Genomic DNA, 10,256 nt, shown 5'->3' with positions numbered 1-10,256 from the left:
ACTGCCTGTGGCTCTGCTCCAGAAAGAAGGCAGAGCAGCTCTGCCCATGTAACAGCTTAGCTCCCCACCATCCCCACACACTGCAGAAGGAGGGCAGTGCTGCCGTCAGCGTGGCCCGCCTGCTGTCCCCCACTTCCTCCACCTGCTTCCCCTTCCCCTGAGATTTTTGCAGTCCTGTGGCACAGCCGCTGCTCGCCATGCAGCTGCTCCTGCACTGGATGGGGCCGTTGCTGGCACTGCTGCTGCTGCAGCCAGCGGGGAGCCTGGGTGAGTGCCACCTCCTTTCCTTCCTGCTATGGCTCAGCTTTGCTTTTCGATCCAACATGGGATAACCTCTGCTGGAGGTGCTGCTAACCTCTTGCTGATGCTCTTGTAGAGCTCGGTGCCTACTGCTCATGGCACATTTTTCCTCTTTGCTTGCACCTGCAGATGCTTGCAAAGGGACACCCCAAATTCCCAAAAGCAGTAATCTTACAGTGCCTTAGGGGCTGCAAGCTCATCCCTGTGCTACCCAGGGTCAGGTCCTTGTGCAGAGTTTTGCTGAGCCTGTCCAGGGCTTTGCTGCCCGCTGCCCTGGGTCCTGCTGATCAATGCAGTAGCAAAGAGTCATTCCCTGGGCTGGAGCATGTCCTGCAGCTTGGAGGCTTGAGATGAGGATGGTGGTTGGATGGGGAAAATCAATTGGACAGGTGATAGCTTAATCATTTAATTAAAAGGGACATAATTAGCAGTTTGAGTGGTGTCAGTGGTGCGTAATCACGGAGGTCAGGATGGTGCTGGCTGTCACGCGTCCTGTGGGCTGGCTGCATGAGAAGCAGTGGTTTGCTCTGTAGTGACCCTCAGAAGAGGAATAGCTCCCTATTTCTGCTGCAGCTGACGCTGCCTCTAACAGCAGGTGCCCCTCTGATGCACAGAGCAAGCAGTGCAATGAAAGGTCAGAACCAACTATGGGTTGTACCCGTGGAATCCTGCTGCTGATGGCTCCTCAAGCATGCTGTTAACACCCAATCTCCCCATTCCAACTGCTGCGCTCGCTAAACCAACTCATTTATCAGAGGAGCAGGGATCTGCCAATAAGAACCCTCCTGCAAACTCCCATTTGTTTGCTGCTGCAGAGGTGCAGTGCCCGGTCCCAACCATCCCTCATGGGTGGCTGAATCCTGCACAGAAGAATCTCAGTGCTGGGAGCACAGCCGTGCTTGAATGTGAAGCTGGCTACGTCCCCGTGGGCAGCAGCAGCGTGAGGTGTCTGAGCAGTGGCAGACTGCAGCCACGGGCACCAGCATGCACCCGAGGTACACACGGACTTTCTTCTTAGTCTTTTTCCCATGCATTCACGTGGGTTTATTTGCTAAAAGTGCATCAAGGTGGGCTGGGACCCCAAAGCTCAGCCCCATCCTTGGTTGTGGGGTAGAGCTGTTGGCTCTGTGTGCTGCTCCCCAGGTCGCTGTCCTTCCCCTCCTGCTGTTGACTTCGCCGACCGCAGACCTCCATACGAGCTCCTGGTGGGTTCCACCATCACCTACTTCTGCAGACATGGGTACACGTTGATCCCTGGCGTATCTCCAACAACAACGTGTCTCAAAAATTTCACCTGGTCCGCGATCCCAGCGCTTTGCCAGAGTGAGTGTTCCCTTCTCTTCGCCTCGCCAACAAAAACCATCGATTTAACGAGGTGGAAATAACATAGTTTTCAATTCTTCAGTGGTGCTGTGCTGCAAGGGCTTCATTTAGCAGTGCTTGGGCTCTCAGTGATAATTTTGCTGTTCTAAGTGTGGCATGGTGGAAAAGAAACACCAGAAACTCACGCTAATTATTTAGCTGCCCCAGCAACAGCAATATGTTGTCCCACTGGTGCCATCTACAGCCAACCACGGGGTTCAGACTGTTCTGTCTACAAAAGGAAATGGTGGTATCACATAATTACAGTGTGCCATGGCTGGGTGGTGATGCCTGGCTGGTTTGCAGTGCTAACAAGCACTGGAAACAGGCTGGCCCAATCCATGGAGCTTTCTGATGGCTCTGTCCCTCAGTGGTGCAGTGCCCGAGCCCAGCCATCATCAACGGGAGGGAGACGAGTGCAAAGCAAGAGAAGTACAGTGTTGGACAGCAGGTGGAGTTCCAATGCAACCCGGGATACACGTTGTGGGGCAGCCAGAGGACTCAATGCTGGTCGGATGGGACGTGGAAACCCCCGGTGCCATACTGTGATAAAGGTGAGCCCAAATGACTCTTCCTTGGTGGGAGCTGGGAATTGCATCTCTACAGCACGTGGGAGCAGTGAAGAGAAAATCCTATAACCTTTGGCATCCTATCTGTTTTCTCTCGTAGTCTGCGTCCCCCCTCCGCTGATCACCAATGGGCAGCACTCCGGCTTGAGAACAGAACTCTTTCCCTACGGTACAGAGGTGAAGTACAGCTGTGCTGCAGGGCTGTCCCTCATTGGGGATGAGTCCATCTACTGCACCTCTGAAGATGGGGTGAACCTGACATGGAGCGGACCTGCCCCAGTGTGCAGAGGTGAGTCACAGCAAAGCCAGAGCACCAGGAGGAGCCCCTCATCCCCACGACCCTTCTTGTGTCCCAAGGGATGAGGCATCCCCCTAACACAGCCCCCTGCTCTCTACCCAGTCGTGCGCTGCCCCAGGCCCGTGGTTGCCCAGGGAAGGATGGATGTGTCATGGCACACGTTCTCCTATGGGACATCCGTGCGCTTCTCCTGCAACGAGGGCTTTGTGCTGCATGGCAATGCTGAGAGTCGCTGCGTGGCTGATGGCAGCTGGCAGCCAGCCCTGCCCAAATGCCAGCCAGGTGGGTCTGACTTTAACAATTGATTTCTCATTTCTACAGATTGAAAACCACCTGCACCTCATTCTACTCATCTGCTACAATTTCAGGCTTGGTTTTCTACCCACACAATGACATTCCCCTTGCTGAGCTGCTTTCTGCTGTGTGATTTGCTTTCAGTTCTGTGTCCCAAACCACAAGTTGCCAATGGAAAGCTGACAAGCACTGATCAGGCGTGGTACCCAATAAACACAACGGTCACATTTGTGTGCCACGAGGGATATCACCACTTCTCAGGTGATGGAGAAGCCGCATTAAAAGACTCTTGGACAGCCACCTGCTTGGCTGATGGCAACTGGACACCATTGCCCAAGTGTGTAAGTACTGTGGTGTGGCTGTTTTTGGATGAATGCTGCCTGATCTCTGCTATGAAAAGTAACCCTGACCCTCTTAAAAAGCCTTCCCTTCATTGCTGTGGTGGGGGATGCAGCTGTGTTCAGCCGATGCACAGCAAACTGGGAAGGAGTGCAGCCTCAAAGCTGCAGTGTGGGTCCCCATCTGCAGCAATTCAATCACACGTGGCTTTCTCTGTTTTCGGTGTTGTTTTGCTTAACAGAAGAAGGAAGGTGATGCTGATGTGTGTGGAGAGGTTGCTTATATTCAGAGCATCATCTCTGACTGCCACGTGCCGACAGAGGATGTGAAAACTCTGCTGGAAATACAAAAACTCTTCCTGGAGATTCAAAAACTGAAAATGGAATTGCAAGGACTGGAGCACATCCTGCATTAAACAGCCTTCCCCGTGGGCACAGTCCATACAGTCAGATTTCCTAAAAGAAGCCTCCTAGGAACTGTATGGTTTTTGCTTCTATAGGGCCAGATCACTTCTGCCATGCTACATGCTAGAGCACAGAGGGGTTTTTGTTCTAACCCTCAGATAGGACACGCTTGATTCGCTGTGTACCACTTTTTGCTTTAGGAAGCAAAGCAAGAAGTTCAATTGAGCTTCTCTGAGTCCCTGTATAAATTGTGCTAAGCCAGAAGTGGGGTTGAAGTCTGCAAAAGCAAATTCCTGGCAGAGGTGATTTCCCAGAACCAGGCTGCAAGTGTTTGCATACCTCGCTTATCTAGACATAGCAATGGAGTGAGTGCTGAGCTGCATCACTTCCTATTAACCTGTGTCATGATTTTACGGTTTCTACTCATCTAGTTATGGGCAGTGTCAGGGCAGTAACAAAACCAGGCTCTAAAGCCCACTTGCTTATCCCTGGATTTTAGAGGTAACAGGATTCTGTACTTGAGAGATGCCAGTGTTGGTCTCATCTTCCACATCCCTGTGTCTGCAAGCAAATGCTAAGAATAGAGGGTGCAAGTTTAAGTACAGAGAATCAGATAGCAATGATTTCTCTTATTATTCAATAAACAATAATCCCTTCATGCATGCATCTCTGCAATGAAAGAATCAGGAGCTCCATTCAGCAGCTCAATAGAACAGATGTGTGACTGCAGATGTCCTCTGGTCTGTCATATTGGCTGCAGATGAAGCAGTGTTTGTTGAGGTCAGGCAGATGTGGCCAAGAGCAGAGCAGTGGGGAGGGGAGGGAGGGGGGCACAGGGCAGGTATGCAATGAACATGTGGCCCTGGGCTGTGCTGTGCTTCTGCCATCATCTCTGGTACAACGCCCAGGGGAGTGATGACATCTCATGGGATGCAAAGAGATGCTTTGCTATTGCATCCCATGCTTCACCAAATGGATGAGGGGATGCAGTAACAGGGTGCAGAGCTGGTTAGCTGTCTTTGTGCCACATGGAAACCCATGCTGTGGCCACCTGGTGCCACACCAGAGGCAGCATACCTCCCTAAGCAGTGCTGAAAGCACCAAGAAGATCAGGGTGTTCTGCCCTGTGTGTTCCCATCGATGCATCTGTGTGCCCTAGGCTGATGTCATGTTTATTTCGGTGCAGATGGAGCTGCTCACATCCCTCTCTAATTACCAATGAGTCAAGCAGCCAGGAAAAAATTAACAGACAAAAAGGATAATTCTTTTATTTTAGTTTCAGTAACTCTGCTCATGGAAAAGCTGTGCTGTTACTGCCAGCAAATGACTGAGCAGGGGCCGGGGGCTTAAATCTTAAAGCTTTATGTCCTGGCAGCATCTGGTTGTGGTAAATCTGTGCTCACTGCCAATCTCGTGTCAATAAAAGGGTTGAGGATTCCCCCAGCCCTGTGTGTATTGGCTGGGAGGACACAGAGGCTTTGCCCAGGCCCCTGGGTGATGACTGCTCCCTGTGTTCCTGCAGAAGGGCTGAGCTCTGTGTGAGTTCTGGGAGGGTTTCCATTGTTCCACCAGTTTGGCTGCATCCATGATGCTGCATCCCCTCCCAGCTTTCCAAAGCAGCTGCTAGGAGCCAGCAGCACTCTGCAGAGCAGCGCAGGGACTGCTGCGATGGGGTCTGGAGGAGGAGGGAAGCACCCAGACACCTCGAGCTGCTGGGCTCGTGCTGCAGGGCAGGGATCCATACGTCCTGCACTGCTCCTGGCTCTGCTGTGGCTCCTTGGCATGCCGATGGCTCACGGTAAGTACAGCATTGGGATTCATGGGGGGCAGCAATGAGACCTTCCCAGGTCCCATCATTCTGCTGAGGGGCTGGGGATGACAATACCACCATCCCCGAGGGCTGCAGCTCAGCCTGCTGCCTTTGTTCAGGGGAAGATCCTGAGCTGTCCTCCTGGGAGTGGAGTTCTCACCCTAGGAGGTCTTCTCACACCACAGGTGCCTGTGGGCCCCCACCTCGCATGACCCACTCCCAGCCTTCCGGAGTCGAGCAGCTCAGCAGCTTCCCTGTGGGCTCCAGGGTGACCTACACGTGTCTGCACGGTGCTATCAGGATCCCTGGGGTGTTGGATACGGTGCAGTGTCTGCCTGACTCACGCTGGTCGGAGCTGCGTGATCCCTGTGGCCGTAAATACCCCCTTTTCCTGACAGAGCTGCCTCTCACTTAAAGCTTCTGCAGCAGCTGCTCTGCACGGTGTGCATACTTTACTGCTGCAAAGATGGGCACGGTGCTGTTGATGATGGGTGAGTGGAGCTGCAGCTGTGATGCTGCTGTTCCTGCTGAGCCGCATCCAGCAGCTCCTGGCAGCACGGTGCGTGGTGCTAGCAGCTTTGTGCATGCAGTCAGAGCATCCCAGGCTGCACTTTGCTTATGGATGTATGCATTTAGCACGGCTGCAGGCTGAGAGAGCAGAAGTAAGAGAGCAGAAGTAACCTGCAATGAGCACACAGAGCTCTTCAAAGGCTCCATAACAAGGATTTCTGAACTTTCAGGCTCTGCTTTGCACGGCTCTCATTGCCTGCTCTCAGACCTGCTCTCCTTGGTTGCCAGTGAGCTGCACTACACCGACCACACTGCACTTTGCTGCCCTGTCCGAGGCGGACGAGATGACCAATTTCTACCCTGTTGGGTTCACTGTGAGCTACGTCTGCCGCCCTGGTTATGAGAACATCTCAGAAAGCCAACCCACCAGCACCTGCCTTGAGAGCCTGATGTGGTCAGAGGTCCCAGAGTTATGCCAGAGTGAGTACAGCCTCTGCCTGCTGCTGAGCATCCCCATGCTGAACCATGTCCCTTTGGCCACACACTTAATGCAGGCTCAGCTGGATGTTCCTCTTTAAGACCTCATACAGGAATTATTTCATTTATTTGGTAGAGTTCTATATTTCCTGTTGGCACAAACACATCTGTTTTGATTTTCACGTAATGTTTGCAGCTGGACGTAGCATATGCATGGGACAAGTGCCAACTTGCAGGGAGGATTTCTAGCACTGAAGACCAAGCATGTTCCCTAATGAAATCCATACAGCATTAAGAAGGACGGTGTGGCAGCTGTAGGTTTCTTACAGCCGAGTGCCCCACAGCCAAAGCACTGGGATGGATGCTCACTCTGCCCTTCTCCCTGCAGGGAAATCCTGTGGTCCCCCAGCGGCCCCACCTGCAGGGAGGACCCTCCAACCCACAGATTTTCTGTTTGGCACACGTGTGATCGTTCTCTGCAATGAGGGGTGAGTCCTGAGGCAGTGCTGGTGTTGGATCACAGCACTCCTGGTGCTCATGCATGGAGCTGTGGCTCTGGGCTGGGTTGCTCTCTTGCAGCTGTCCCTGCTGCAGTGCTTTGGCGATGAGTGCTTTTCCCTTTTGAATTCCAGCTTTGGGCTGGGAAGGGATGAGGCATAGCTGGAGTGAGTGGGCTGGGCCCTGGGTTTATGGCAGCCTTTTTTTTTCAGGTGTCATCCAGAGGAAATCTAATTGCTGGGGGTTAAATACCCCAGCAGGACTGTCGTGGTATCACTTTGTAGCTGCAGACCTCAAAACAGATTACCTGCAGTATTTCAACTGGAGGTGTTTGTGCTATAATAAATAAAAGGAGTTATGTTTGAATGTTCAAGCTGAGCTAGAAAACACGAGCAAAACCCTTCCCACCCATCAGTCTGACTCATGCCCTCTCTCTGCTTCCAATCAGGGCACACATGCAGTGCTAGCCGACCTGCAGGCTTGCAAAGTGGAACTTGTACATATCCAGCTTCTGTTCCTTCCTCCCCAGCAGGAGCTGGCATCGCCTGCTTGTTCTGTCCCTCTGTGCAGCAGAGACTTTTTCTTACAAATATTCCCTTAGGGAGGTCTGGAGGGAAATGACAGCACATCCCACGGATGGGATACACACATGAGGGTGGAGGGATTATGTTATCCATGGAAGCAATATTAGCTATTATCACTGGTATGCAAATGATGACGTTTCAGAGCAGGAGGATGCAAGTGAGTGCTGCCAGGACAGGAGCTCAGCTTCCAGCAGCACGTCCATGAAAGGCAGATTCCCATCTGATCATATCAGCACTGGCAGGAAAACGCTCACAGTTTCAGGGTACTCACCCAGATTTCTTCCATTGTGTGCTTTCATACAGGTACCAACTCCACGGGAGGAATTTCATCCAGTGTTGGCTTAAAGGAGACAACGTTGAGTGGAGTAAACTTCCAACCTGTGAATGTAAGGCTGATCTGATCCTCCTCTGAGCTCCCACAAGATAAGGTCTGCTATAAGACTGGTGTAACTCCATCTACACAGCGTTTGTTTTTCTTTATGCTACGTGCCACCAACGCTGCAGCTCAGAAGAGCCCATTCTGCTGCTGATGCTGCATTTCAGCAGTTCCGTTCCCACAGAATCACAATATTTTCTCATGATGTGAGGTGAGCAGTGGAAGCCCTGAGATTTCTAGGGCTGAAGAGCCAGGGCACAGCAAGCTGAGCACAGGGAGCACTGGCAGCCCATCTTTACCTGTTCAGATCTCTTCAGATATCTTAGCTGGGTTCAGAAGAAGCATTTCACATTCATTATTCCTGAGGCTTTCAGTAATGCTGATCTTGGCTTTCTGTCATGCAGTAATCACCTGCTCTTCACCTCCTCGGATCAGCGATGGGAGGCACGATGGTGAAGGTGTAGAAAAGTTTCCTTACAACTCAACAGTGACCTACAGCTGTGACTCTGGCTTCCAACTCATTGGGAATGTGAGCATCCGTTGTACGAGAGCAGACAGTGCAAGAGGGGTCTGGAGTGGAGCAGTGCCCCAATGTAAAGGTGATTTCCTGTGCATTAAGGATTTCTGATGGGTTTGGTGCTCACTATGTACCAGCTGAGCCTACTGTGATTGCTCAGCACAGGCATGTGCCATACTGTGATCTGAAGAAGAAATCAAGCAGTGCTGCTGAGTAAGGGATGAAGTGTCTGAGAGGGAGAGCTTTGACCAGTGTGTCTTGTTTTTACCACAGAGAAAAGCCCACCTGTCAAACTTGCAGTAAAACCCATGGGAAGGAGTCCTCCTCCCCAGAGTGAGTTGCAGTGATTCCAACCCAATTGAATTAAACCCCACATTTCCAGACTTAATTTTCCCCTTTATCACAGCTCAGTGAAAAAGCCGTTCTGTGAGTTTTTGTGGTTTTCATTTTTTTCAGGTTCCCAGAGACGTGACCTCAAACCACCCAAGAAGACTTTCACAATGGAAATGAAAATGAGCCTCTATAAGAAGTCACTCCAAAACACCAACTCCTTTTCTTCCTCTTCTTCATTCTCCAGGAAGCCAGGTGAGCCCAGCGCAGCCCATAGAGCTCAGAGCTCATTCGTGGCACCCATGGCTTGTTCCCTTTCCATATCCACAGCCCTCATTCCTTCCCATGTTTCTCCTCCATGGCAGGGAGCTGTGCTACCTCAGCTCTCAAATTCGTGATGCCTTTGTACAAAACCCAAAGCTCCTTCTCTCCTGGAACCCACAAGCAATCATCTCCGTGTTCTTTCAAGTACCGCAGCATCTCTGCTGTTCTCCCCAGGGCTGGCTGCTCTGACAACACATGGTGGTCTAAAGCTGCAGCATTTTGTGGAAGTGAGTGTTTCATTTGTTTACCTGCTGTTAGAAGTGATGCTGCAGCACACAGCCCGGAGCTCTGAGCTCCACCCCAGCTAAGGCTGTGTTGTTCCACACCAGCAAGGTCGTGGGCAGCCAGGAGAACCCGGACGTGGCAGAAGTGCTGCTATCACCGATTCCCCATCCGTTGCAAAGGGCTCTTTTACCTGTAGGAATGGTGAGTGTTGGTTGGGTTGGAAACAGCGGCAAAGCAGGAGAGGTAAGCAGAAAATGATCAGTGGGAATGGCATAGGACCCCCAGAGACCACTGGAGGGTCTCACTGCACAGCTGGAGATGTGGAGCAAAGCCTTTGGGTGTGAGCCCATCCCATCCCTGCACTGTTCCTTCTGGATCACAAAGAGGGATGAAGTTGGGGATGTAGGCCCTTGCTAGTAACAAAGACTGGCTGGAAGCATCCTGGAAAACACAGCAGGGATGGAAAGGGAAAAGCTTTGCCCTGTCGTTTTTTTTTTTTTCCCTTCTAAAAACCCTCTCTGCTGCTCTATTATGTGCCTTCAGAGCGAAAACAGATCTAAAAACCTCTTCCTGTTGGTTTTCCTTTTTAATTGTTTTGTCATTCCTGGCATTTCTTCAGCAGTTTGGGTGAACGCAGCAGCTCCGACCCGGCCGTGACTCAAAGCAGAGCCCCGACACATCCCAGCCATGGGGAAACCCGATTGGAGGCACTGAGCTCTCCCTGTGTGCCTGCACACGCTGTCCCATGCAATTCAGTGGTGTACCATGGCCTAAACACCTTGTTTTTTATTTAAAAGAAAATGGCACTGTAAGTATAAACCACCGAAATCCGTCATTGCGCTCTGCTCCTGAGGCACCTCCTGCAGTGGTTGTGCTTCTTCAGACTCACTTGTTTTCCTTTGACACAAGGAAGCTATGCCAGGCTCGCCTCACAGACATGTATGAAGTATGTTTTTCTAAATTGTGATGTGCTTGAAGGTTTCCAGGATGAAAATTTATGGGCACCGATGTTGGCTGATTGCCATGGCTGCCTCTCCCA

At 51.5% G+C, this 10,256-nt stretch overlaps 2 protein-coding genes across 6 annotated transcripts; both read left to right on the top strand.

Annotated features, from left to right (window-relative positions):
• Positions 1 to 126: 126 nt before the first annotated feature.
• On the top strand, positions 127 to 4,224 carry LOC149915048 (membrane cofactor protein-like). Its single transcript, XM_090124524.1, has 8 exons — positions 127 to 267; positions 1,116 to 1,295; positions 1,444 to 1,623; positions 2,034 to 2,216; positions 2,332 to 2,520; positions 2,632 to 2,811; positions 2,968 to 3,164; positions 3,404 to 4,224. Exons 1-8 carry the CDS (start codon positions 198 to 200, stop codon positions 3,575 to 3,577), a joined length of 1,353 nt encoding a protein of 450 aa, XP_089980650.1. The 5' UTR covers positions 127 to 197; the 3' UTR covers positions 3,578 to 4,224.
• Positions 4,225 to 4,353: 129 nt separating this feature from the next.
• On the top strand, positions 4,354 to 10,161 carry LOC149915047 (complement decay-accelerating factor-like). Of its 5 annotated transcripts, none has more exons than XM_090124519.1 (11): positions 4,354 to 5,364; positions 5,562 to 5,750; positions 6,175 to 6,366; positions 6,752 to 6,851; positions 7,749 to 7,831; positions 8,226 to 8,420; positions 8,612 to 8,671; positions 8,795 to 8,923; positions 9,034 to 9,219; positions 9,326 to 9,418; positions 9,840 to 10,161. In XM_090124519.1, exons 1-11 carry the CDS (start codon positions 5,235 to 5,237, stop codon positions 9,872 to 9,874), a joined length of 1,392 nt encoding a protein of 463 aa, XP_089980645.1. In that variant the 5' UTR covers positions 4,354 to 5,234; the 3' UTR covers positions 9,875 to 10,161. The 5 variants fall into 5 exon arrangements, with proteins under 5 accessions (XP_089980645.1, XP_089980644.1, XP_089980648.1 ...); XM_090124518.1 differs by having other exon boundaries at positions 9,837 to 10,161; XM_090124522.1 differs by having other exon boundaries at positions 9,322 to 9,418.
• The last annotated feature ends 95 nt before the right edge of the window (positions 10,162 to 10,256 follow it).

The sequence above is a fragment of the Phasianus colchicus genome, chromosome 25 (assembly GCF_987193195.1).
Source record: "Phasianus colchicus chromosome 25, bPhaCol1.hap1.1, whole genome shotgun sequence".
NCBI classification, from domain to species: Eukaryota; Metazoa; Chordata; class Aves; order Galliformes; family Phasianidae; genus Phasianus; species Phasianus colchicus.
This window is presented reverse-complemented; position numbering and strand designations above follow the sequence as displayed.

Excerpts from the sequence above, each read along its gene's own strand:
- LOC149915047 (XM_090124517.1), top strand. The coding sequence starts at position 5,235 with ATGGGGTCTGGAGGAGGAGGGAAGCACCCAGACACCTCGAGCTGCTGG. Across the intron at positions 5,751-6,174 it reads GCTGCGTGATCCCTGTGGCC|TGAGCTGCACTACACCGACC; the intron begins GTAAATACCCCC and ends CTTGGTTGCCAG. Across the intron at positions 6,852-7,748 it reads ATCGTTCTCTGCAATGAGGG|GTACCAACTCCACGGGAGGA; the intron begins GTGAGTCCTGAG and ends GCTTTCATACAG.
- LOC149915048 (XM_090124524.1), top strand. The coding sequence starts at position 198 with ATGCAGCTGCTCCTGCACTGGATGGGGCCGTTGCTGGCACTGCTGCTG. Across the intron at positions 268-1,115 it reads GCAGCCAGCGGGGAGCCTGG|AGGTGCAGTGCCCGGTCCCA; the intron begins GTGAGTGCCACC and ends TTGCTGCTGCAG. Across the intron at positions 3,165-3,403 it reads GGACACCATTGCCCAAGTGT|AAGAAGGAAGGTGATGCTGA; the intron begins GTAAGTACTGTG and ends TTTGCTTAACAG.